At 44.3% G+C, this 27,031-nt stretch overlaps 10 protein-coding genes across 10 annotated transcripts; 6 read left to right on the top strand and 4 right to left on the bottom strand.

Annotated features, from left to right (window-relative positions):
- Nucleotides 1–537: 537 nt before the first annotated feature.
- On the top strand, nt 538–1,217 carry O0I10_011172 (uncharacterized protein; the record flags this gene model as incomplete). Its single annotated transcript, XM_058491142.1, has 3 exons — nt 538–546; nt 606–676; nt 878–1,217. 3 exons carry the CDS (start codon nt 538–540, stop codon nt 1,215–1,217), a joined length of 420 nt encoding a protein of 139 aa, XP_058338138.1.
- A 459-nt stretch (nt 1,218–1,676) lies between these two features.
- On the top strand, nt 1,677–2,193 carry O0I10_011171 (uncharacterized protein; the record flags this gene model as incomplete). Its single annotated transcript, XM_058491141.1, has 3 exons — nt 1,677–1,731; nt 1,793–1,852; nt 1,913–2,193. The coding sequence occupies 3 exons, from the start codon at nt 1,677–1,679 to the stop codon at nt 2,191–2,193; spliced, it is 396 nt and encodes a 131-aa protein (XP_058338137.1).
- Nucleotides 2,194–6,600: 4,407 nt separating this feature from the next.
- O0I10_011170 (uncharacterized protein) lies at nt 6,601–6,927 on the bottom strand (the record flags this gene model as incomplete). Its single annotated transcript, XM_058491140.1, has 2 exons — nt 6,601–6,708; nt 6,781–6,927. The coding sequence occupies 2 exons, from the start codon at nt 6,925–6,927 to the stop codon at nt 6,601–6,603; spliced, it is 255 nt and encodes an 84-aa protein (XP_058338136.1).
- A 550-nt stretch (nt 6,928–7,477) lies between these two features.
- Nucleotides 7,478–10,956, top strand: O0I10_011169 (uncharacterized protein; the record flags this gene model as incomplete). Its single annotated transcript, XM_058491139.1, has 12 exons — nt 7,478–7,569; nt 7,633–7,777; nt 7,864–8,031; nt 8,090–9,184; nt 9,251–9,316; nt 9,394–9,606; nt 9,667–9,771; nt 9,830–9,948; nt 10,003–10,082; nt 10,140–10,433; nt 10,518–10,571; nt 10,640–10,956. 12 exons carry the CDS (start codon nt 7,478–7,480, stop codon nt 10,954–10,956), a joined length of 2,748 nt encoding a protein of 915 aa, XP_058338135.1.
- Nucleotides 10,957–11,141: 185 nt separating this feature from the next.
- Nucleotides 11,142–12,540, bottom strand: O0I10_011168 (uncharacterized protein; the record flags this gene model as incomplete). The annotated part of the gene is made up of 4 exons (XM_058491138.1): nt 11,142–11,344; nt 11,422–11,486; nt 11,561–12,228; nt 12,304–12,540. The coding sequence occupies 4 exons, from the start codon at nt 12,538–12,540 to the stop codon at nt 11,142–11,144; spliced, it is 1,173 nt and encodes a 390-aa protein (XP_058338134.1).
- Nucleotides 12,541–14,812: 2,272 nt separating this feature from the next.
- On the bottom strand, nt 14,813–18,428 carry O0I10_011167 (uncharacterized protein; the record flags this gene model as incomplete). Its single annotated transcript, XM_058491137.1, has 11 exons — nt 14,813–15,558; nt 15,615–15,704; nt 15,762–15,936; nt 16,007–16,475; nt 16,532–16,650; nt 16,714–16,809; nt 16,873–16,889; nt 16,945–17,316; nt 17,381–17,421; nt 17,483–17,727; nt 17,784–18,428. 11 exons carry the CDS (start codon nt 18,426–18,428, stop codon nt 14,813–14,815), a joined length of 3,015 nt encoding a protein of 1,004 aa, XP_058338133.1.
- Nucleotides 18,429–19,228: 800 nt separating this feature from the next.
- On the bottom strand, nt 19,229–20,718 carry O0I10_011166 (ATP-dependent RNA helicase uap56; the record flags this gene model as incomplete). Its single annotated transcript, XM_058491136.1, has 3 exons — nt 19,229–19,893; nt 19,955–20,365; nt 20,466–20,718. 3 exons carry the CDS (start codon nt 20,716–20,718, stop codon nt 19,229–19,231), a joined length of 1,329 nt encoding a protein of 442 aa, XP_058338132.1.
- Nucleotides 20,719–21,911: 1,193 nt separating this feature from the next.
- On the top strand, nt 21,912–23,666 carry O0I10_011165 (ATP synthase subunit beta, mitochondrial; the record flags this gene model as incomplete). Its single annotated transcript, XM_058491135.1, has 4 exons — nt 21,912–22,017; nt 22,086–22,128; nt 22,191–22,357; nt 22,429–23,666. The coding sequence occupies 4 exons, from the start codon at nt 21,912–21,914 to the stop codon at nt 23,664–23,666; spliced, it is 1,554 nt and encodes a 517-aa protein (XP_058338131.1).
- Nucleotides 23,667–23,911: 245 nt separating this feature from the next.
- On the top strand, nt 23,912–25,476 carry O0I10_011164 (uncharacterized protein; the record flags this gene model as incomplete). The annotated part of the gene is made up of 2 exons (XM_058491134.1): nt 23,912–24,293; nt 24,371–25,476. 2 exons carry the CDS (start codon nt 23,912–23,914, stop codon nt 25,474–25,476), a joined length of 1,488 nt encoding a protein of 495 aa, XP_058338130.1.
- Nucleotides 25,477–25,828: 352 nt separating this feature from the next.
- O0I10_011163 (homoserine kinase) lies at nt 25,829–27,019 on the top strand (the record flags this gene model as incomplete). Its single annotated transcript, XM_058491133.1, has 3 exons — nt 25,829–26,536; nt 26,618–26,737; nt 26,795–27,019. 3 exons carry the CDS (start codon nt 25,829–25,831, stop codon nt 27,017–27,019), a joined length of 1,053 nt encoding a protein of 350 aa, XP_058338129.1.
- Between the last annotated feature and the right edge of the window lie 12 nt (nt 27,020–27,031).

Here is a 27,031-nt window from a genome sequence, read left to right as displayed (position 1 = left end):
ATGGTATGCATGGTGTTGGATCTACAAAGCAAGCCTTATTAATTAACGATCTTTACAATGAAACAGCAGCAAGACAATATGGATGACACGGAGATACGGCTTTATTTGAGGCAATGATGCTATTGAGAAGCACCACAAGGTAAGAGTGTTCATTGTGGGATTGATTGGATTCAAGTGGACTTACCAAACACCATACAGTGGCAGAGCCTCTTTCGGCGATACTATTATTATCAAGGCTGCACGTCGAGGATGTCATTGTATAGTACTGTGCTCTCCTGGGGTATTTTGGCCCGGAAACAGTGTGACTCAAGATGCGATGGCATGGCCAATTTGAAAAGGCATCCGCTGTGCGCATGGCCTCCATCCAAGTACGGCTATTGATTTCCTTGCCTACAGAGAGAAGGTGGATATCTCTTATGATGCCAATTTCAGGATCCAATGAGAGTATGGTACATATGGTGGCATACCTTGACGCTGCAGGTTGATTATTGTATTGCCTTCGGATGGTGTATTTGGTTGCAATTCCTTGTGATCACCATGGCTCAGGTATGTATGACTCTCATGCTTTTTGGGGACCTTTGCTAACCGCCTACCTTATTATTTAGAGGGACCATTGCAGAGAGCTACTTGTCTTTTGGTGCTTTGGAGGTTACAAGATCACAGCTATGATTGCTAAGTATTGTTGGATGAGTTTGGACAATTGTTTATGGTGCATCTTTTATAGGTGAATCATGTCAGCCATGGGGAAATGTTTATGTCTTTGGTGGTGTCAACCTTTATTGCGTCTCGGGTGGTTGGTTACCAAGCAATGGGCGATTTCTCTGGAGAATGTCAGCCAAGACTTTTATGAGTGGATTGTATCACAAACAAACAACAGCATCCATATCGTTGGTTCCATATCAAGCTTTATCCCATCATCTGGTTCTTCTCGTTATCGGCAATTCTGTGGGCATCCTGAAATGAAGGTCTCTTATCGATTGATCACATTAGCAACAAGGAACAACTTGTATATCTTTGATATCAGCAAGCTTTCTATCTCTTGGTGGTTCTGGTTATTGGCGATTCCTTTGATGGATCTCTACAACTATACGTGTCTTATGGATGGATCATGTCATCAACAAGCGATGAGAGTCTACGTTGACATCTTTGGTGTTACCAAGGTCATTTATGCATCTCCTCAAGGCATTCATCGTCAAGCTGCATTCGATTTCCAATGAAAAACGATTGCCATTCACATCGCTCTTTAGCCATATGTACGTCACTCCGCAGCTAGGATCTGGTTTGGGCTTTTCGATGCACAATGCTTTCTCGATTTGCATGTGGTCTTGGGCAGCAAGGATTGTCTCGTTGTCTCTCTCTCTCTTTGTAAGGGCTCTTCGGCATCATGTAAGTATGCTATCTTTGGTTGTATCAATATTACTCGACCTTCTCACTGCATATGCCCATAAAGTATCGTTCCATCGCTTTCAAGCCGAGTACCACCGTAGCGGGCCTTATCAACAAGCGGACGATTGCAAAGAACCGGCTGGATTTGGATATCATTAGGATTGCGTGCATATGACTATCATTGGTAACTGATGATCCGTTCTTTTCTACAATGCCTACCAACATCCTCTTTTACTATAGTGTGCGGACTATTCAGCAAGCTACTTGTCTCGTGGTCATTTGGGGTTTTCATGGATGCAGCTGTCATTGGATGTCAACATCTTTTCGTGCATATGGGTATCATTGGTAAATAGTGGATGATCCGTTTTTTGGCTCCAATCCCAACCAACCCCCTCTTTTATTATAGCATGCGGGCTATTCAACAAGCTACTTGTATTTTGGTCCTTTGGAATATTCATCGATGCAGGTATCATTGCAAGTATCGTTCTATGTGTTCGGGAAAGTGTTTACCGTGCATCGTTTATAGGCGAATCATGCCAGGGTCAAAGAGCAACGTCTATAGCATCCTTCAGTGTCAGCTTGCCTTATTACATCGTTCGATGGTTTTCGTTACTGTACCACCTATTGGACACTTCCTTTTATTTGCATCTGCAGCGGCAAGGCAACAAGTTCTATACCTTTTGGTGTCGCGAAGTTTTATCTCGTCTTATTGTGGTCCTAGTTGTTGACAACTCTTTCAATGGATATCCTGCTACGCATGCCTGTTATCGGTGGATCATATCAGCCACAAGCAAGAAGCAGCAATGAGCCACAGAGCCCACATCTTTAGTGTCAACAACATTTATTTGATCCTCTGGTGTTCTCGTTATTGGCCAATTGATTTCAAGAGCCCTCTTCACCGCACGTATCTTATGGATGTATCACATCAGCAACAAACAACAATGTTACGTGTCCTTTTGGTGCTGTCAAGGTGTATCCATCTCTCATGGTATTCATCATCAAGTAGCGCTTGGAGAAACGGCTACCAGGATTGGTCACTGTGTCGGCATCTCTACAGCAAGGAAATGTGTTCTCATTACTGGGTGGCATCAAACATCGTGGATTCTCATATGACACTGGCTAAGTATTGTTACCATTACCTCAAAGATAAATTAGTGATATGCAGTTTTATAGGGCCATCATTCCATCAAGCTATAATTTCGCATGCTCTTGGTGCCATCAAAGTCTCTCCTTACAGTTGTCAATGGCGAACCCTATTGAATTGGAAGTCGAAGATCAACATTTGAATTTGGGTGGGTGTCTCAGAAGCAAGCAAGCGATCTCTATCTTATAGTTGGGGTTGTCAAGGATACCGTTTCCATGGTTTTGGAAATCAGCTACCTGCAAGTCGTCTCTTTATCGGTGGATCTTCAGAGCAATGTTTTTATCAGTGCCATGGCGGATCTCATTCCTCAAGTACTTGTATGGATACCTTGGACGTTCTCTTGGCTTCTCGCGTATGCTTTTCATCAAGACCGGATTTATTTGTTGCAGTGCATGATGTGTCTCTCTGATGATGCCTACCCAAGAAGGTCGCTTGATGGCAGCTACTACTGATATGGCGGATGTTTATTTGCTATGGGTAGAACGGGATGGTGCCTTACTCTTTTGTGTAAAGCATCGTTGGCAGCTATGATTCATTTGCGACAGTGTGGTCAGCCCTATCATGGCCCTATCAATTGCATTTGAGGATTACTGCCTTAGCCGTTGGAAGTTAGACTGTTACTCAGTGGCCTTGTGGTAGATATGGGATCATGTATTGCTTTTCGCTCTTATGGGTCGGCCTCTGTGGGCGTGGGATGCTATCCTTTTATCAGACCGAACATGTTGGCTCGAGCAGCACCGATAGAAGATGCTGTTGTTTACAATGGCAGCCCCCGTTATCCGGCTTGGTGCACCGTAGGGGAGAGGGTGACGGCAAAGCCTTCGCGTGGCCATCCTTGTCAGTACATGGGTTTCCATGGAAGCTAATTTGCCACCTTGTCATTTATATACTTGTTACGCATTCATGAGCTTCACTAACAGTACTCTAAGAGCTATACTTTGATGTTGGAAAGATGACGAATAATCTACAGCATACGTCAAGATAATACCATGGAGCAAGGCTTTCTTTGCAATCAGTCAACGTTGAAGATTGCTTTTGATCATACCATTTATCACTTGATTACAATAGTGTTCTCCATCAGGCGGTGAAAAAGGCAAGTTGGGAGTATCCCTTTCACGTCTACTCTTCTTTCTCCTCAACTGCATTTCACTCCGCTGGACAATGACATCCACAGCAACTTCCTCGCTACGATTTATTCTCAAACGATGACAGCACGTACATGGCACCTTTCCCTACTCGTTCTTTACGCGTTGTGCCGCAAACATGCAGAGAAACTAGCGCCTCGTATTCTTTTTCAAGCTTGGTGACAACGAGCAACTACTTCCAGGGGATGTCTTCCTTGCGTAATATTGCAGCAGCATGTTGTTCAGCTTTATCCATCACACAACATCCATTTCATGTAATCATTACTATCACCTCTTCACCCACCCAAGACACGCGTCATTATCCAACAGCACACTACCACAGGAGATTTGTATCATGAGTCACCCAGAACAAGGTATAGAAGAGTATGGGTAGGTTTGTTGATCAAGGAATGATAACTAATATTGCGGATCGTTCGTGAACCATAGGACGTGATGGTTGGCGTGGAGTATACCATACGGCCATTGATATCCATTATCAAGTATGCATCAATACAAGCAACTCACGCAATGCATGGTATATATCACAACGTGATTGGGCTGCCACAAAGAATGACCAAGCAAGGTATTGACCATTAGCTAGGCGGAAAAGGATGCATATCAGCAGCGATCACATTACCCTTTGATCAACATGTTGGCCTTGGAATGACTATGGATGGATGCAATCAAGCGCAGTGGATGGAAGTCCTGGATAGTCATTTTGATTACTTAGCACGTCATCATCAGAAAGAATGGATCATGCTACGCAGCTACGGCTGTGGATGATGTTGGATTGGATGATATTGTTCAGAAGAAGGCTCTTTGACGAAAGGCGGTTTACAATCATGGATGATCATGGGATATTAGAGTGAAATCAAGCAGCAGTTGATTTGGAACCTTGGGTGAAGATCTCTATGACGGCAGCAACCAAGGACACAATGATACCCATTATGTGTTTTACCCATATTTTTGTATATGCTGTTACCCTGCCTTATTTACTTGATAAATGCCTCTACTGGATGGATATTGGATCAGCATAAGTAGCGTATGATTCCAGCTCATATGTGTGAGATGTGGATCACTTGTTGACTTCTGGATTTGGGAGGGGGGAGAATAGAAACTTGAAGGTTGGAGAGAGGGTTCAAATCATTGCATCATCGCATGTATCATTCGCTAAATCTTCATTGTCCACATGCTATGTAATAGATGGAAAGCATTGAAAATCCTCGAATGGTGGTGTTGCAAAGTAATCAATTTGAGAGTGATGATGCCCAACAACACTGCTCGTTGCATAAAAGCTTAGCTTGGTTCTTTGTAAACTTGATCCATTATGTTCAAGAAAGAGTGAGCTGTGATACAATGTGGCACGAGTACAATGAACTACCATGCACCTATGACAATTTTCAGCTAATAGGGGGAAGCATCCATCATGCACAGCAGACCAATAACGTTGATCCTATTGGCACTGAATCTCGATTGAGTTACACAAACACGCCTCTTCGCATCATACTACTGCTAATCAACGTGGCAGTATAGATATCTTCTTCTTAATTGATCACTGCTTTTGGAATTCGCTTTTTCTCTTGAGGTCAAACAGTCTTTATTGTATCAAAAAAGCTATATAGCTCTTCGAAGACCGATAACGGGAACTATTTTACATGGGATCGTCTAAGCTATGTCCGCAAGCAACAAGAAAGGAAGAAAAAAAGCTTCAATTTACTTCGCCATGGTCGTATTTATCCGTTGTAGTCGCCGTGAGAATCATCCAAGACACAAATAGGAAAGAATAGGATCTTGCATGCTTTCTTCGGTAATCATCATATTGCCAAGAGACTCGTATAATCCTTGTCTTTGTCATTGTAGTCACCGATGTTGTTATGGATCTCCTTATGGTTGTCATCATGTTCTACATCAATTAAAGAAGTCAAATCTGCAGGAATCACATTACCAAATCATTGTTGATGCCATTGTTTTCATGACGCCCACGGGACCAGAGTTTCATCCACTCCAACAAAGAAAGAATGATCCACCATCGTCCTAATCCTCGAAGAGTAACCACCAACATATACATATCATGAGAAGAGCGTGTATTGTTGTGCACTAATGATGTCCAAAAGGTACAGGCTGGGAGTCGAACCCAAGGGGAGATGATGCCCAAAGTTGCACTGCCTGACCAAAGAAACCTATTCAATTCATCATTAGCACACGTACACAATCAAGGCCCTTTTCATTGTCTTTGTTCACTGCACTTGCCTTTTTCATGTACACAAATACCTTTGTTGCTGGTTGCTTGGATACCGAAAGACTATAGTGTCGTGTAGCCGAGTCGAACCAAAGAAGCCTAATGAGCAACGTCTTTTTCCCATCTTGCCATCTATACAAACTAACACGTCAATGGAACAAGCTCTGCTGGTGCATTGGGGCTTTGAATGTACCTGTTGCACCAAGCATGGAGCGGCATAACAACGAACAAGAAGAGCGACGATATCACCTTGACAACGGCACTTGCACACCATCCTTGCCTATGCGTATTCAGCCTTATATTAATACCTCACAACGAATGAGAGCATTACCTGATGGGGTGCCATGAACGGGCTAAGAGTAGAGGGAGGAATAGAAGCGTTCGTCTCCAAGTTGTGGAGCTGCTGGCTCCAAAGTTAAAATTCAGTGAGCCAATTCAATCGCCCGCATCCGCCCAACACACCACCATCATCATTAATGAATCGAATCATCACAACGACGATAATCACATATGGGCTCATTGTCTAAGAGTGACGTATCTCCCAAGTCCTAAGCGTCATCAGCTTTACATCCTCCACAGCTTGGTCCCATTTCACCATCCATAGCAATAATATCCCTTGTGATACTGTCCTGCAGCAGCCAATACATAATAAATCCCATACATATACACGTTATGATAGTGTTTATTGTTCATGTATCTTGATGAGTTTAGCTGGATTTGCCCTTCTCAAGGTTCTCAAGGTCCTGCTTGAGTTTTTGGGTAACCTTCTCTTGGTCTTCCAAAGCCTTACGCAATGCTTGCAACTTCTCAGCGTCCTACATAGCATGCAAAAAGATCACAATAAGTGAAATTATATATGGTACGATGATGGATGTCAAGGAGCTTACGTGTTTTTGTGCCCACTGGTTTTCGTGAGCCTTTTCCTTCTCGCTTAAAGGTTGGCCTTTGCCTTCGGAAGCAGCGATAGAGGCGGTACTAAAGAAACGTTGAGAGGACATGGTTCTTGCAGAAGAAGCGACTTGACGAGACAACATGTGGTGTGTGATGATAAGAGAAAAAGATGAAGAATTAGCCACGTAGGCCGTGCGCTTACATCGAGCTTTTATGAAGAATGGGATGGCTGGGTGTGTCACCAGGTTGGGGCACAACGGAGCTCATATGACGCATACTAGTTCCGATAATAGGCATGATGGTCGGTTGTACGATCGTATATGGTGGTGCGAAAAGCTGACGTGCATTGCTCGTCACTGCTACTACTTAGTTAGGATGATTGCCAAGCGATTCGTCGATTGGATCGGGTTATCGTGGATCTTGGGGGAAAAGCTCGTTGCATTGATGTCAACCATATATCACCGACAACTGCCTAACACAAAGTCAACCGCCGTTGTTGTCATGCATACTTGCATCGAGGAAGGTTACATCCATTTCCCAAACGCGGAGTGGTGAAGGTGAAAAAAAAGAGGGGCATTGCTTCAGTTTAGAGTCTGTGAGCACACACACACAAACATAGAGCATCCTCTTTCATCCTCTGCATACACATACTCCTCTCTCTCTCCCTCTCGCTCGAGCCATTGACTTTCCACCATGGACAGCAATCTATTCTCACCACACCTCGTAAGAGGCCTCACTGACAAGATTTACGAGAAGCGAAAAGCAGCTGCTTTAATGATTGAGAAGTAAGCCATTGCCTTCCCCATCCTGCACTTTTATCAAGCTCATTGAGACGTCCCTCTATAAAGACTTGTTCGCGACAATGAGAACAACCCTGCTCGCATTACTGAAATCATTGAGACGCTTGTACAAGACTTTGTCTATTCCAACAACTCAAACGCGAGAAATGGTGGTCTTATTGGTTTAGCAGCTACGGCTATTGCTCTTGGGCCGGTATGTAGTAGGCACACATATGCACATGTTTGGGATCCAGATAGACTGATCACTCACTACCTTATGTGTTTCATCGCCGTGTGTAGGGCGTTGCACCTTACCTTGATATCATCGTACCACCGATTCTGTCATGCTTCAGCAATCAAGATTCCCGTGTCCGGTATTATGCTTGTGAATGCATGTACAACATTGCCAAGGTTGCCAAGGGAGAAGTATTGCGCTTCTTTAACAGCATCTTTGACGCTTTATGCAAGGTAATAGAGTGCATCATGGTATCGATAAGGGTTCGGATGAGTGACCTATTTGACATAGTTGGCAGCTGACCCGGCAGATTCGGTCAAAAGTGGAGCTGATTTACTCGATCGCTTAATAAGGGATATCGTCTCAGAATTGTCAACCACCTACGTATCAGTTCACCAGCAACCTTACAACCCCGTTGAATCACAGGATGAGACCGATGCTCTTGTTGTTCCTACTTCGTTGCCACGCAACACTGCTTTCTCCTTGCCACGATTCATTCCAGTACTCAGCCAGCGCATCTATGCATGTAATTCATTTACCCGACAATATCTTGTATCATGGATTTCTGTACTCGATTCTATTCCCGATCTCGAATTGGTCTCCTTCCTACCCGAATTCTTTGATGGATTGCTTAATTGCCTAAGTGATCCAAGTGCCGATGTGCGTGTTTCAACAAGTGTGCTCCTCGGCGAGTTCTTGCATGAGATCCAACAGAGTGCTGCCGTGACACGAAATCATGAGCATGGCGAAGGTGCTGCTGGTACAACAACCTCCGATATCGATGATGAGCATAGCAAAGGTACCTATGTGCCTGGTCAAGGTGTCATTGTACAATATGATCGACTCGTCGAAATCCTTGTACGGCATTTATCATCAAAGGAGGAACACATTCAAAAGACCGCACTACAATGGATCAGCCAATTCATTGTCATCGCACCAGATGTGGTTATCAGGTTCACGCCACGTATCATTTTTGATGTGCTTCCATGTCTCGCTCATCCAACCGAAGTCATTCGAGAAACGGCCAATGAAACAAACGACAAGTTGCAGAAATTGGTTCTCAACGCATCACCTGTTCCAAAATCATCCTCCTCTTCCGCCGCCGCCGCAGCAGCTGTAGCAACAACAACAACAGCCCCTCAACCTGAAACAAACGAATCTGAAAAGACCAGCACGAAGCAAAATGATCAACAAGAGAATCATGATGAGAAGGCAGTGGAATCAGCGGCTTTGAAAAAGAGTGGGGGTCCTGTTACTGAAGATGATCCTTTCGATTATCAAGCCACCGTATCGAATTTAAGGTTGCAGTTTTTGAACGAGAATGAAGATACAAGGGTAGCTGCATTGGAATGGTTATTGATGTTGCATGGAAAAGCACCAACAAAGGTTAGGCTTGTATACATGATTCGAAGTCGTGCATGACAACAATGATTGATACGTGTATATGAGTAGATCCTTGTATCAGACGATGGAACATTCCCAGCATTGCTAAAGACCTTGTCCGATTCATCCGATGAGGTAAGAAAGGAGACCCTCCCCCTTTATGCATGCATGAGATATGTGGATCAAGAGCTAAAATAGGATATTGTTTCTAGGTCGTGCGACGTGATCTACAACTACTTGCACAAATCTCATCCCATTCCAAATACGAGTACTTTCGTGATTTCATGACCAATCTCCTATCATTGTTCAGCACCGATCGACGCCTACTCGAATCTCGTGGAAGCCTCATCATTCGACAACTATGCCTTAGTTTGGACTCCGAGCGCATTTATACCACCATTGCAGATATCTTAGCAAATGACGAGGTAAGTAAGGATTGCGGATGGCGTTTGAGAGATCTGATAAGCTCATACAATTACATGAAGGATCTTGAATTTGCAAGCATCATGGTTCAAAACCTGAACATTATCCTTATTACATCTTCTGAATTGGGTGACCTTCGAAAGCGACTTCGCAATTTGGATCAAAAGGTAATGAACATGCAAGGTTGCTAGGGATGGTGTATCTCATCTGACACTTTCTTTCTAGGATGGTCAACAATTGTTCAACACCTTATACCGATCATGGTGCCACAATGCAGTGGCGACGTTTTCCCTCTGTTTATTGGCCCAAGCCTATGAGCACGCTGCCAACATGTTACAGGTCTTGTAAGTGGCTGATCATGCTCGATCCATAACTTAGGATTAACATTTATCTTTTAGTGCCGAGCTCGAAATCACAGTCAGCATGTTAATCCAAGTCGATAAGTTGGTACAGCTTTTGGAATCCCCCGTCTTTACATGTAAGTATTTGAATCATGGCGCGAGTATATACGAGCATGTATTGATCAATGCCTTAGACTTGAGATTGCAACTTTTGGAACCCGAGAAATACCCCTACCTCTTCAAGTGTCTTTATGGTATCTTGATGCTTCTCCCCCAATCTTCAGCATTTTCCACGTTGCGCAATCGGTTGAGCAGTGTATCATCTTTGGGCTTTTTCCATGTCATGCCAAATAAGGGATCTCAGGAACCAACAACAACCAAAACGAGAAGCACCAAAACCAAATCAGCGGATGATGGCATCAAGTTTCAGGAATTGTTACAACATTTCAAGCTGGTACAATCGAGGCATGAACGACAACGGAAATTGGGTATGTGTGGATTTCGGGATAATCAGTGGAAGGAGGAATGGATCGACGCAGAAGTTTAATGACCTTGTTTTTTATATACAACAGCCATCCAAAACGCTCCACGATCCAACCTAAAATCTCGGCGATCACGTTACAATAGCAAGTATACCATTGAGAATAAGAAGTTGGGTAGCCATACAGAGCAACAGACTAACATGGTAGTATAGGTGAACCTTCCTTCCAGTATATACGTGACGATGGTAGCGGCAATACTCCTCATTCCAATGGTGTGCATCCCAAAAATGGATCAACGAACAACAGCAGCCACCTCCTTCATATGAAACAAAACAACAACATGCTGATGGGAAGTTCAAGCGGATCAAATGGTGGTGGAAACCATGGCAACAGTGAGCATGGTCGGTCATCATCATCCAATGTGAATAGCAGCAGCAATGGTGGTACGAGCAATTTCATGCGAGCAGCCGCAGGACAAAATGCACGGATGATCCCACGTAAAACAACAACAACAACAACACGTAAATGAAGGGGGAGGGACGAGTAGGTCATATATAGTGTACAGCATAGTATAAAAAAAGAGATTGCATTGTTTACAAATAGAGAAAAGGAACTTCAAAGTAAGCTATATACATATAATATAGTAGTGATCCAATAGCATTTACACGTTGTTTGTGCTTGTGTGGGTGTGTGTATGTCTTTTTTCCTTGCATGTTACAGATCATCGTCGATCCATCGATTGTTCTTTGCCATGTAAGCATCCCAAATAACTTGGAAATCACCGAGCACAGTGGTGCACACGATTCGGCCAAGGGCTTCAGCGCACATGCTGATTTTACAAAGAATACGCTGATAGATGTCAACAGTGGATGCAGGAGACACGGCAACAAGATCGCTGTATTCGCTGTACCAGCCATCTATTAAGCACATGGTAAAATGACGGATCAGTCATGGGGAGTTACCATGTTGGGAAACCATGATAGGGAGTACTTACCAAGGAACTGGGCAGTCGAAAATAGTTTGATCAAGGTACGAATGTACATTGGATATCGGTCATCTCTATGGGTATGGGATGTATGTAAGTGAAAACGTGTTGTATGGAAGGGGGGGACATCATTACAAAACACACGTACATGGATCGCTCATTTCGTATTATTTCAACAGGTCGTTTGGACCATTTCCATGACGCTCGCCAATGTTGCATGGATCCCATGGTAGATTTAATACTTGATGCAGCTGATGCCATTGTGCTGGATACATTGTTGCTTGTGCTACCGGTTGATGATGTAGCAGTGTTTGCGTTGCCGATATCGGATGGATTAACGTAAAGCGCCGTTTCAAGTCGATGTAATTCCTGCATTGTTAAAGCGGGGTCAAGGGGATCATGTCTTGTGGATTTGAGAACAGACAATAAATATTCAGCAAGAGCAAGCTTCTTGTCCAAGTCAGGGAGCATCTCAACCTCGGGTTGATGCCACAACTCTTTGGGAGCGTACAATCGATTTGTGATGTATCCACCATCGATCATACTTTGTCGTAGCTTTTTCATCAATGTCCAATGATACAAGTGTTCGGTAAGTGAAGGAGGATGTGGCGATGATGATCGAGGTGGCATCACATGTGCTTCTTCTACTTGTGGTGGTGGCGGTGTTATATCACTAGGGCAACAGGGTGCAAGTGGTGAGGAGGGTGGTGTGATCGAATCTTGGCTATTGCTACAAAGGGAAGGTGTCCGCCCTTCCTCTTCACCAATTGTATGTGCGGTGCTTAAAGCGACAATCCGATCTGCATAAGCATCATGCTAATCCCGAACATTTTCAATTGGGGGTTAGAAAACAAGAAAGGACAAGCGACAATAATTGTAGAGTGGGCTTACAATATGCTGTAATGGTGTAGTAGTGGTCTCATGCTTTACTTGACAAAGTAATCCAATTGTTTCGGCATAGGCTTCCAAAGCTAGTTGTACTTGGCCTTCAGCATCATATTGAACAGCTGCCTTGGCACGAATAAAAGCCGCGTTAATTAAAGCTTGGTCAGCAGCTTTCTCGTTATTGGGACGTAGGAAAAGACGGCTGGTGCTGCGAAAAAGCCCGCGTTTTTTGTTTTGTATCATTGTTGGCAACGTAAACACGTGATGATAAAGGAGCGTGGATACAAGTGAAAGAGTGTAAGGGAAAAGGAACGGCGCAAAAGTACAAAAGAAAGCTGTGGAGGGGAAGAGAGAAAAGATCGTATTGACGAGTAGGTGGATGTGGTGCAAAGTGGACCCGCTTATATATACTTGCCGATAGATTTTAATAAAGCAAATGCATCTCATTTGGGGTAAAGAAGGGGGAAAGGGAGAGAGAGCATAGGAAACAATGGGTCGGGCCAAGAGTACAATCCCTTGTTTCAGGAGACTTGCTTGACTTGACCTTGTATACCCATGGATGGATGTATATTTGAATGCTATTCCGGTAGGGGAATGAGGAGGTTTCTTTTATAGATCATGATGATGATGATGACCTTATTACCCACACGACATTGTTTACAACCACGTTGAATGTGGATTACCCTGCAACATCATTGATTCTTCGCATGGCAAGCTGACAATGATCGGCACAACCCGATTTCTTTTTATGGGGGGAACAAGGCCAGGATAACAAAAATGGTGTAGATAGGTGTGTCTGAGCGTATAAACAAGGTTCAAGAGCCAATTTGTCCCAAAAGCTCGTAACGGATCACCAGCAGCATGCAATGCACTTAAGGATACCTTCCGAGCACTAACCACCGGAACGTTTTTTTTTTCGTGCGTTTGACAGCACTGATGATGTTCCTATTTACCTTCATGATCCATCTCCTTTATGCCCTTCTTCGTTACTGGAAAGAAAGGGCGGTGTTTGGTTGCATATGACGTCTCCTCCTTTGCAATCACTCTCAGATCCGGCTGACTCGCTATAAGCACACAACGGACATGTTGCGTATATGACATTTCAAGCAGGAGGATTTGTTGGATGATGTACATGCATGTGAAAATACTTTTATCGAGGATCATGATGATGGTGGCCGATGTCCGAAATAAGGGATAAGATGTCACTTTAGAAAGGGCGTGGTGTTGTTTGCAGCATTGAGTGATTTATTGATTCTAATCAAAGAGTGTATGTACATACATGTAATGATAATGGAAGCATCTACCATCTCCTTTAAACAATCCAATGAGCATCCATCTTTTACTGAGCATCTATCCAAGGTAGGGCACGGATTGAAGGAGACAATCAATTCACCCCGCTAATGTATCATCCATTCCTCTTCCCTTCTTCATATTATGACCCAAAAGTGAAACATCCGCCACTGCCTAAAGTCATCCGTCATAGGAGTTAAGCGTAACAAAGAAACGGATGTAAACGTCAGAAAAGGAGAATGAGTCCATTTCCCGCTCTTATCCACATAACAGCTCCGAATACACGAGGTCTTAACGCACATCAGCATGAACCGCCCAATGTTGTTGCGGATCATCCTTTCTCCCATAAACATGTATGTACGCGTTCTCTCTCACACATACCCTGCATTATAGTCAATCTGAGATTGGTATGCTTATGTTGACAAATTCTTGCTCCTTATGAGAAGTGGGCGAAAAAAGGTATAAGAGTGTATGTAAATGCTTTTTCTCCTGCATTGATTTTGGAATGTGAAACTTGACAGAGCATTATGGAAAGAAACAGATGATCTCGGAAGCCCCTTAGATTTCCAAATAGAGATGAAAATAAGCATTAGGCTCTTAGTTATATATAATACGTCGCGGGGTGCAACACATCACGATCATTGCTATTCTCGGGAATCTTGTTGTGCATAGACCAATAGGCTCGTGCTTTGTTGACCAACATGGTACATAGCAAAGGTGGATTACACAGCTTTATGATCGAAAATAAGGGATGACAATATCAGGGTATTCCCCACCTCGAGCGCGGGACCGCATGTACCTTTCTCTTTTTGGAAGGCAAGGTTGCATTACAATACACATTACGCTTGCCGCGTTTTTCTCTCCTCATCGTATCCATGCACATGCCACTTTTCTTCGAGTCATCAAATGTCACTTGAGTATCACTTGCATTGAATCTACATATGGCGTGTCGATAAAAGGAGAACATCTACTATACTTGGTCATATCGTTTTCAAGGGGCGGGTCTCAAAGTGAATGATTCATAGGTCAATGCATAGTTAAACTTTTAACATGCTTTCATCTTCATGCATGATTTGTGAGCTTATCTTGTCACATGCGTGTAATCAACTGTAACCCAATGCTTGTTTTCAATAAAGTAAGCTTGCTTTCACAGATGCTTTGCGTGTATATATTATAAATCCATTCTCTGTAATACATCATTCCATATAATATACAAGAGCGAACACTAAATTTGCTTGGGATAGCATATAGGGCCTGAATGTCCACCTCCATAGACCATGAGCACGCTGGTACCAAATTCGAATGGATTGCCATTGTATGCCACAAAATCAGCCTTTCGTCCCTGACGTAGCACACCAGCAGGGCTAGGGTTCTCTGGTCGATCCAATCCAAAAATTTCTGCCACATTCCAAGTAACCAAACCAATAGCCTCTTCCTCTGACAAGTGTGCATTGTGTGCCAAATTCCATCCAGCTTCCCAAATCAAGTTGCGAGCATCCCCGTTTTCGAATTCAGTGCTGGCAAGACCCACGTTGACACCATGTCGCAAAAGAACATCCAAGACCGTCTCTGGTGTTAAGGGTGGACCATACAAGCATAGCCTTGATTGCCAAGTGGATGCATAGCAACGAGCTGGCATCAAAATAACAGGGATGTGATTGCGTGCAAGGTGCTTGGCGACCAAATGAGACTCGGCTCCACCCAAAATGATAAATTGCACCTTGTTCAAAACCTGTTGCTTCATCTGGATAATGGATGCAATCTCGTCCTTGTCATTGGTTTCCACCACGACCGGTAATTTGCCTTGAGCTGCACGTGCAAACACATTCGACTCATCATCCTTGTCAGCATGACGGAGTAAAAGTTCACGGATGCCTGCAATTTGCTGAGACACTGTAAGCTTCGAGCCGTGGTTGATAGTAAAATGCAAAGCGGCTTCCTGATTGATGATCGTAGCGGTAGAGTCGAGCACTATTATCAACACTATTAGCACATTGATACATGGCTATAAGAATTTGTCTACTCACATGTGTTGGCAACACCTGTACGGAAAGCAACCGATACACCAGCAAGTAGTTCACCATAAGCGATTGGCTGAGACACCGAAGTTGTAACGCCTAATCAATTTCTTGTTAGTAATGGTCTCTATTCGCCATCATTCCATTAACACGTACCAGCTTTGAATGCTTTCTTCAAATGAAGACCATCCAACTTGAGGCCGTCAATAGCACGGACAACGTTTTGAGCGAGATCAGGACTTGCAATATCATTCTCAGCATAGCCATCCAAAGTACTCGACTCAGATCCAATCTCACCCAACCCTAAGGGAGTGCCGCTAGAAACAATGCCCTACATATATCCCATGGTTAGCCACCAGCGTCATTGTTGTTGCTGTAACAATCAACCCTGTTATACTCACTGGAATAACAATAGCACCATCCATTTCGAAAACAGGACTCGACGTTGGCCATGGAACTTGATCATTGCCGCATTCAGGACCAGCACATGTAACTTCGCCATCCTCCACGACCAAGTAGACCGATCCATTGTATAGTTGTCCAGGGCCCATATAAAGTCGGCTGATATTGCGTAATACAAATGAATCGGTATCAGGCGCACAAGCTTGATCCATTGTATTTGGTGTGTTGAGCTTCATTGTTCCTGTGGATCGTGGTGGTAACCAGCTGCGAAGATGTTCGGCGTCATTGTCGTCGGATACCTCAACAGGTGCATCGTCACCAATTTGATCTTCCTCCTCAACGTGTTTGCCCCATGACGCCTTGAAATCGAGCTCTTGGCCATCCACAATAACATGTTCTGGTCGAGCACCAAGACGAAGAGGATGACGATGCCAAATGACGATATCTGCATCTTTTCCAACATCAAGGCTATTTATTCCATTATTAGCTCAAAGACGCATATGATAATAAACCCGATCTCTTACCTGCCAACACGATGATCCACTGCCAAAGCTGCGGCGGGTACACTTGTCAAAGCCTGCAACGCCTTGTGTTCATCAAATCCATAATGATAAGCTTTTTGGGCCTCATGCATTAGGTCACGCTATAAGAGAAAAACACATTAGCCATGATGTCAACTTCCCATGTGATGATTACGATTGCGTACCGAATTCATGACCGGATGATCTGATTTGAAAGCGACCGGGATTCCAGCTTCGGAAAGGATATTGGGTGCATTGACATTTTGATCCCAGGCTTCTTGCTATTCACATTATCATGGATAATCAGTCCGAGTCATACCAATCATTCATGCATCCTTATATACCTTGTATCCCCACATATCTGAAAACGCATACCATGAGCATACTTTCAAAGCACGAATAGGACAATGACTTACCAGCAAATGTAGCAATGGTGATATTGGTCTTTGCGCGCTTGATAATTTCAGGTACCTGCCATGCGCTTAAAGCATGATGGAAAGCTGCAATCTCAAAGTCGAATTCCAAAGAATGATCCACCATAGCCTCCAGGTCGTGAGGAAGATAGCAATGTACATTGAGCTTCACTTGGTGTCGTAATAGTGCCACCAGGCTTTCATGCTTGAGAGATTCAGGGAAACGTTCGGACAAGCGAATCATATTGTCTTCGGTCGCATCAGCAGGCATTGTGTTGTTGATACGCTTGGCAGCATCACACCAATCATCTTGAGCACGTAAGATTTCTCGTGCCTCTTCAAATCGACGGCGGAATAACCAACTTTCTCCCATACCTAAATGTGTTCAAACATTAGCTCCTGGATAGCAAAATAAGCGTAAGAGCATCTTTATACTTGCGTGTCTTTGGCATTTGATTGAGTTCTGCTCCGTAGTAAGACCTAATTGCATCATTAGCACACTTCCCACACATACATTAACACGCAAATAGTCATTTTTTACTTGGGGTTTTCGCCACAGGCCATCTTCATGTAACGCCACACTTTTTCATTATCTTGTTCGGTGACATTGGCAGTAATGAGCATATCTTGTCCTGACAAAGTTGGTACAGGCCGTAATTTGACAACAGCAGCTTCACCACCCATCAAGTTTCCAGATCCAGGAAGAATAAGGGACGTTGTGATACCACCACTCGCAACCACTTTGAGGGCCGGGTCACCGGGATTGATTGAATCAATAACACGTACCTGAATATCATGTGTGAATACATGTTGCTTCTTGATATCTTATCCTTGATACTCACATAAGGTGTAGTGGGATTGGTCATTTCATTTTCATCCGCCAAAGCATCCAAACCAGGGAAGCTTGCAACCAACATGTGGGAATGCATATCCACAATGCCTGGTGTGACAACACGGCCTCCTGCATCGATCACTTGATCACCGCTGTTCATATCAATGACGCCTGAAGGTTGAATATCACGAATGATGCCATCTTCTACAAGCAAATCACCATCCAAGTATCGATCGCCTAACCACATGTGGCCGTTCTTGATCAACAATTTGCCACTATTCGCTGAACGAGGATTCCTTCGGCTTTGTTGTTGTTGCTGTTGTTGATTGTTGTTGTTGCTATCTTGTTGTTGTTGAATAGACTCACATTGTGAAAGCCCATATTGAAACGAGGACCATGAGATGCCAGGGCTGATAACTGGAGATTGTTGGTTGCCGTTGCCCCATAATCCTTGGTCGTTGATATCGCGAGTTGCAAACGTGGTGTGGGTAGGAAGATAGCCACTCAAATAGAACACGCTGCTGGCACCAAAGACAGCAACACATGCAGCGACGATGCCGAGGTGAATGCGACGAGACTTTGGTTTGTGTGCTGTCGGTCGTAGCAATGGCAGCTCGTCATTGCTTTTCCCCAAGCTGTTGGAATGACGCGCCATGCTCGGATCGTGTGAGAGAATGTAAGAAAGGGAAGAAGAAGACGTTGCTTATCTCTCTGTTCGAGCGGAAACGAAATAGGGGATCAAACGCCAAACACCTTTACATTTTCAATGCCGCATGAAATGAATGCAGACGATATTATACACAATAAACAGCCATCCATGGTTTATTAGTATTCGTGTCCAAGCATGCTTGCTATTCGTTCTTCCCTTGACAATGATAATTGTATGGTTTTATTCATGGTGCTGCAGCTACGGGCAAACCAACACCCGCGTAACACCCAATGTGGTAAGTTTCGCCTGATTAGGTTATGCAGATCCCCAGGTTTGCACCATCACCATCGTCATCACCCATCACTCTTTAAACATCATGATGCAAAGGAGTCATTTATCCAGTGTTGATGAAAATTGATTACATGAGCCAACATGAAAGTCGTATCATAGCGACAGCCCCCTATATTGAAAGAAGTTTCTTTGAGAGCGTGGTTCATCGAATGTATGTAGCAATGATTGCCTTTGCACCTTTCCAAAAGCCACGCATCATAGTGGTAACATAAAAACAATGAAAAGCAGCAGGGGGAATAAAGGATACAACATTGGCATTACAATGCATTCAATTTAATCGGTCACCTAAAACGATACGATGTACAAGATAGTAAGATTCAATTTTGGTTTTGTTTAATACGACGAAAATCCTGGACGACAAAATGTATATAAAAGATGGTGTGAAAGGGATACAACGAGCAAGTGATCAAGGGAAATAAGAGAGCAAGCGAGAAAGAGTGAGATAGAGAGAGAGATTAAGCAGCCATGTAAGAGTTGACATCAACGTCTTCAGGAAGAGGGGTGATATTGATTTCGAATCGGCTTTGGACATCGTTCAAGACCTCGGTGTCTTTTTCATTGGAAACGAAGGTGATGCCGAGACCCTTGGTACCGAAACGACCAGCACGACCGACACGATGAAGATAAGTATCAGCGCCATCAGGCATATCATAGTTGATGACAATGTTGACACGCTCGATATCGATACCACGACCAAAGATATCAGTGGCCACCATGATACGCTTTTCGAAATCCTTGAATGATTTGTAACGCTTGATACGTTCTTCTTGAGTCATTTGAGAGTGGATACAAATGCTGGGGAAGTTGCAGCTGGTGAGGATACGGTTGAGTTCGATAGCACGAGGAACGGAGCGCACAAAGATGCAAACTTGGTTGAATTCAAGGCTGTCAAGCAACTCGTTCAACTTGCGATTCTTTTCACGTTCTTCAAGTTGGATGTAGAATTGTTGCAAACCGTGAAGGGTCAACTTGGCTTCATCATCAACGTAAATCTCGAGTGGGTTTTGCATGAACTTTTTGCAAATGGGACGCATCTCCTTGGCAAGGGTAGCAGAAAACATCATCACTTGCTTGTGGTGAGGCGTGGAACGGAAAATGTCTTGTACATCACGGCGCATGTCTATCATACAATGCCGTTATTAGAAAAGCCCTTATTACGTGTATCCATGGCAACCACTTACCAAGTTGTTCCAACATCTTGTCACATTCATCCAACACAAAGTGCTTGACATTGTTGAGCTTCATGTGCTTGTCACGAACAAGACCCCAAACACGACCTGGGGTACCAACCAAGACATGGGGGCACTTTGACTTGTCCTTCAAGATCTCAATGTCCTTGGAAGTGGGCACACCACCATAAAACACCTCGGTACGGATATCAGGGATGTACTTGCTGAAGCGGTTGTATTCGTTGCGGATTTGGAATGCAAGTTCACGAGTATGACAAAGGACAACAACGGAAACTTCACCATCGACAGGCTCAATTTGTTGAAGAGTAGCGAGGACAAAGACGGCAGTCTTGCCCATACCCGATTTGGCTTGACAAAGGACATCCATACCCAAGATTGATTGAGGAATACATTCTTGCTGCACTGATAGAGTAAGAGTGGGTTGGTACACAACGTTCAATATTGAAGAGGGCCATATCCGTAGGTAGGTAGGTAAGTGATGATGATGATGATGATGGCTAACCTTCTGAAGGATGTTCGAAACCACAATCGACAATGGAACGGAGCAATTCAGGCTTCAAGAGGAAATCACGGAAACCGGTGGAGCTGACACCAACATAGGAACCTTTCTTGTCCTTTTTATCATCGCCTTCAGCCTTGCCAGTAGCATCGGCATCATTAGTAGCGGTGGTCACGGCAGCGGCTTCTTGTTGAAGGGTTTGATCATCTTCCTCCTCGTAGTCAATAAGATCATCGGCGTGGTCGGCAGTAGACATGGTGAATTAAACTGATAGAGAGAGGGCGAGGCGGGTTTTAGTATTGTGAATCAAGACGCTTTTGTCGGGTTGGATACACCACTCCTCCCCAAAAGCATCTCATCCATATGCGCTTTCTCTTAGCCGGCATCATCGTTTCGTGTTGCATATATAGGAAAGGTTGCTGATCCTTTTTTTGTTGTATATATATATACACACTCGATACGATCGAATAGAAAAAAACACACACAACGTCGATTCAACCGTTTCAGGATGACGTCCCATTGCTGTTGCTGCTGCTGCTGCTACTACTGCACGTATCTTGATGTCCCATTTTCTTCCCGATGCTTCAACTGAGAACACCCGTCAAACGGAAATGGAGAATGGCAAGGCAGACATTGGCGAGATGAAAGTGGGGAATGTCGATACAACCCAAGAGAGAGATGTGTGTATTGAAAGATGATGATGCTCAGCCGCGAAAAGGCATTGGATGGTGCCAAAAGAGAGAGCGCCGGTGTTTTCCCCAACTTGCAGTGGAAACAGGCATTTACCTTGACGTTGATGGAAAAGGATATGTACAAAGATGAAGATGGATGGATGGATGGATAAATGAAGTGATAAACGAGGAAGAGAAAGATGTAAACAATATCTCCCCCAGCACAATTCGCACCGCTCATTCGGATTGGCTCTGTGTCGTATGGCTGAAGTAAGATTTCCCCCCTTGACGACGACATCATCATTCATGACCATTGCCATGACAACGTATTCCCCTTTTGCTTTCATTATAAGCTATCCACCCTCCCTATATAGTACCTAGCACAATAAAATGTCATCATAACATAGCAACAGAGTTACACCAATTCTTCTTATCCAAATGTGTCAACTTTATGTCTCCATTGGTACCTTAAAAGAAAACAAGATAGCAACAAGTGGTGCATGGGATTTTTATATAACAATCAATCAAGCTATCTCTAATAGGCAAATGTGTATGTTTTTCTATATATCAACATGGTCATTTGAACCTGAAGAAAAGATCATTGTGTTTTATTGCAGTCATTGATAAAGGGATGAAGGGGGAATGAACAAGTCACGGTAAAAAAATGTGGAGGTAGCCAAGGGTGCACCCCTGCCAAACTACATGTCGGAAGCACAATACAATTTTGCACTCGCTCCCTTCCTCTCTTTTTTCTCTTCTTTGAGAAACACACAAAACCATGTACCTCCCTCGTGTCATTGCGGCTTCTCGCAACGCCGTTCGCGCAAACAAGGCAAACGCCCGCTTCCTTTCTCGTGCTGCTTCCAAGCCTCTTGCCGTCAAGGGTGAGTTTTTTCTTGCATTTGTTTTGTTGTTTTTCACGCCCATTGACCCAAAACACCTTGCACATTAGCTCGTTCTTACGCCACTGAGGCCACCAGCACTGGTCAGATTCGGTATGCTCAACGACTTTTTATCAACACCTGAACGACCTTGTATGCTTATTTACCTATTCTAGCTCTGTCATTGGTGCCGTTGTCGATGTTCAATTCGACCAAGAGAACTTGCCTGCCATCTTGAACGCTTTGGAGGTCCAAGATCACACTGGCGGTCGTCTTGTTTTGGAAGTCGCCCAACACTTGGGTGAGAACACTGTTCGTACTATTGCCATGGATGGTACTGAAGGTAAGCTATTGTTGTCTTTTGGAATGGGGGAAAAATGAAACATCAGGGCACTAAAAGCTACTTTTTTTAAGGTCTTGTTCGTGGCCAAAAGGTCGTTGACACTGGTGCTCCCATCACCATTCCTGTTGGTAACGAAGTCCTTGGTCGTATTATCAACGTCATTGGTGAGCCCATTGATGAGCGTGGTCCTATCAAGTCCAAGGCCACTCGTGCCATTCACGCTGATGCTCCCGAATTCGTTGATCAATCCCCCACTCCCGAGATTCTTGAGACTGGTATCAAGGTTGTCGATTTGCTTGCTCCCTATGCTCGTGGTGGTAAGATTGGTCTTTTCGGTGGTGCCGGTGTCGGCAAGACCGTCTTGATTCAAGAGTTGATCAACAACATTGCCAAGGCTCATGGTGGTTACTCTATCTTCTGTGGTGTCGGTGAACGTACTCGTGAGGGTAACGATTTGTACCATGAAATGATTTCCACTGGTGTCATCAAGCTCGAAGGTGAATCCAAGTGTGCTCTTGTCTTTGGTCAAATGAACGAACCCCCTGGAGCTCGTGCTCGTGTCGCTTTGACCGGTTTGACCATTGCCGAATACTTCCGTGATGAGGAGGGTCAAGATGTGTTGCTCTTCATTGACAACATTTTCCGTTTCACTCAAGCTGGTTCCGAAGTGTCCGCTTTGCTTGGTCGTATTCCCTCTGCTGTCGGTTACCAACCCACCCTTTCCACTGATATGGGTGGTATGCAAGAGCGTATTACCACCACCAAGAATGGTTCCATTACCTCCGTGCAAGCTGTCTACGTCCCTGCTGACGATTTGACTGATCCTGCTCCTGCCACTACTTTTGCTCACTTGGACGCCACCACTGTGTTGTCTCGTTCCATTGCTGAATTGGGTATCTACCCCGCTGTCGATCCCCTTGACTCCAAGTCTCGTATCTTGGATCCCCGTATCGTTGGTGATGAGCACTACTCGGTTGCCACTGGTGTCCAACAAATCCTTCAAAACTACAAGTCGCTTCAAGATATCATTGCCATTTTGGGTATGGATGAATTGTCCGAAGAAGATAAGCTCGTTGTCGAACGTGCCCGTAAGATCCAACGTTTCTTGTCCCAACCCTTCGCTGTTGCCCAAGTCTTCACTGGTTATGAAGGTCGTCTTGTCAAGCTCACTGACACCATCCGTTCCTTCCGTGAAATCTTGGATGGTAAGCACGATAGCCTTCCCGAATCCGCTTTCTACATGCAAGGCGATATCAGCGATGTCATCAAGCGTGCTGAGGAACTTGCCAAGGAAATGGGTGCCCAGTAAAAAAGATAGCATTGTATTGTTAGACTGTGTGAATATATTCCAATCCTCTTTGTATCGAGAAAAAGTGTGTGCGTGTTGTTGTTATCATGTGACCCTGTCAATCTTTTGCAAATGATGGTGATGCTGGTGCATCGGTAAGACCAAATACGGTGTTTCCATTTTGGTGTGTTTATTATGTACACTTGCTCTTTTCTCGCTTTACTCCTTTTTTTTCTTGTTCTTTCTTTCTCCATCACATCCAATCCATGCTCAAGTTATTCGGTCATAAAAAGAAGAAAAAGTTGCCATCATCATCATCTCATATCCCAATGCTCGCTAAAAGCGCATCAACTACCACCACAAGTAACAATAACAACCACCAACCACCAATACAAATCAGTAAAAAGGACTTGAAGCGTAGCCCCTCGTTAGACGACTGCATGATGCCTACACTCATGATGCCGAAACCACGCCACATGCTACCTCCCACACGCAACATTCTCAATCCTCACGAGTACGATAAGACGCAAATTGAGAATACGACACCAACACCATCACCATCATCCATGGTGTTGCCACTCACCACCACAAATGAGAATAATGATGACGACGTTGTACATGATACATCCAATAATAGTAAACTTCCAGGTAAAAAAGTGTTACATGCACACACCCTCACAAATGTTTACTAACTCTTTTTTTTGCATGCAACGACGAAACACAAGTTTCATCACACTCACCACTCGTACCAAGTAGTGAAGATTCTAACAGGGTTTATGAATCTGCTCTCGAATCACCCATAGCATCACCAGCTCCACCTTCTTTTTCAATACCACCCGCTTTGTCCATGTTAACTTCAGCCCCATCGACTGCTACCGTTAGCACTACCAACACAGCACCTTTATCATCATCCGCCCCAGTAATCGTTTCACAACAACAACCTCCCCCACAGCCCTATCCGGAACAAGTGACAGCACCAACAACAACACTTGCCGCGCACCCACATCATCACCCACAACCACAACCAGCTCCTGTTGTTGCACCAATGCAACACAACAACGCTACTACTTTTGCATCTGTTACACCAAATGTGGAAGCATTACAATGGCAAGTTGAAATGATCAAGCATCAATGTGAGCTTGAAAGAGCTGAATGGGAAAAGCGTGAACATGAACATCGTATCCGAGAACGTGAAATGCTCGAAAAGATCAGCCAAACACAAGAACAACTACGTCAAGCATTATTGGCTCAACATCACCAGCAACAGTATACACGTCCTCGATCTGCCAACGATAGCGGCTATTGGGAACATGAAGAAGACAATGATGATCTAGATGAGGAAGAAGACATCTATCATCGACGCCATTATCGACCTCGTGGTCATTCTTTGCCACGCATGATGCCCCATCGACGACGTCGTAGCAGTGTAAAAAGTCGCAGCAGCTCACGATCTTCTCGACATGAACAAGATGAACGCCGTTCCATTTATGATGAAGATCATGACCACAGTGATCACGAAGAAGAAGATGAAGAAGAAGAAGAGGAGGATCCTGATTTTGAAGACCATGAGGATGAATGGGATGCTTACATGGATCGACATCCTGGTAGATACTATTCACGTTGGAATCATTATAGACCTACACGACCCTCACCAAGCGTATCCACGCCAACAAGCTATCATCATCATTACCCAGCTTATATGGCAATGCATGCAGCAAGTAGTCGTCGTCCTCGTCGTCCTCATCGACATCCTCATCATTATCAACCTTCTCCTTATCACCATTACTACTACCCACATTATCCATTTGATCCTTTGCAACAATGGGAATAGAGAGCCTCAATGACATTTTTTACATTTCACATGGGATAGATGAAAGAACATAGCATATGGGTTCATTGTTGATAGGCACGTGATATGGGATGTGTGTGTGTATTTCAGGTGGGTGAATTATAGCTTTTTGTTACAGATTGAAGCAGAGTGACACCAACAGGTGCATACCGGGTTGTTGGGATGATAGCCAATAGGGATAAAGCATCTCGGGATCTCTATGTCATACCATGTCAAAAGTGAAAAGCCACGGACGGAGCAAGATCCGCAAGTACAAGGGGTGGAGATTGGACGCCTTTAACGTACTTTCCCTCTATCACCTACCTCTACTACCAACCACCCATAGACCAACAGTATGCCGGCGGCACAGACACCACGGCATTTTCGTATCAGTGCACCATGTACGTCCGCCAACATTGGACCTGGATTTGATGTACTTGGCATTTCGCTTTCACTCTACTTGACGCTGGATGTCAAACTGTACCATGAGGATGCAACGGCACCATTTGAAATGACCTATTCGGGCGAAGGGGCTAAGGATGTTCCACTTTTTCCAGAGCAAAACTTGATTACCAAGACCGCTCTCTACGTCCTTTCGGCGAATGGGATTGACAACTTGCCTCAACCTCTCAAGATCCATGTTGACAATCCGATTCCGTTGGGCCGAGGTCTTGGTTCTTCCGGTGCAGCCGTTGTTGCTGGTGTTTTACTTGGCGACGCACTTGGCAACCTTCATTTATCCAAGGATCGCATGTTGGATTATTGCTTGATGATTGAACGCCATCCAGATAATGTGGCAGCTGCATTGATCGGTGGATTTGTCGCTTCCTATCTCCGTGATCTGGATCCAGATGCTACCAAGGGCGTCCCTGCTTCAGAATCTTTCAATGATAATGGATCCCCCGCAAACAACACAACCCCTCAACCACCCATTGGCATTGGTCATTACTTACGTCTTGGATGGGCAAAGGAAATCAAGACAATTGCTATTGTACCCAACTTTGAAGTCGCCACTGCAAAGGCACGCGCTGTCCTTCCAGATACCTACAGCCGTCAAGATGTGGTATGTTGTCTATTTATGATGAATGCTTTGGATCGGATGGGATCATCGATTAATTACAAGGGGGTGGGGTTCATGTCATAGATCTACAACTTTCAACGTTTGGCCGTTGTCACCACTGCTCTTAGCCGCTCACCTCCAGATGCTGATTTGATTTATAATGCTGTTCAAGATCGTATCCATCAGCCTTATCGCACCACCCTCGTAAGTAATGCTTCATGGATCCATGCATTGAAAATAACTAACATCCTATGTAATTAGATCCCTGGTCTTCCTACCATTCTTTCCAGTATCACTCCCGCTAAACATGAGGGCCTTCTCGGTATCTTCCTTTCTGGAGCTGGTCCCACTATCCTTGCTTTGGCTACTGGTAACTTTGATGCCATTGGTCAAGCCGCTCAGGCTGTGTTTAAGGAGAATGGCGTTGAAAGCTCATACCAGGTCTTGGAGGTCACTCAGGATGGCGCATCATGTGTCGAATTGTAGAATATAGAACCA

The sequence above is a fragment of the Lichtheimia ornata genome, assembly GCF_029851405.1.
Source record: "Lichtheimia ornata isolate CBS 291.66 chromosome Unknown scaffold00083, whole genome shotgun sequence".
NCBI lineage: Eukaryota > Fungi > Mucoromycota > Mucoromycetes > Mucorales > Lichtheimiaceae > Lichtheimia > Lichtheimia ornata.
The sequence above is the reverse complement of the archived record's forward strand: the minus strand, read 5'-3'. Positions and strand labels throughout refer to the sequence as shown.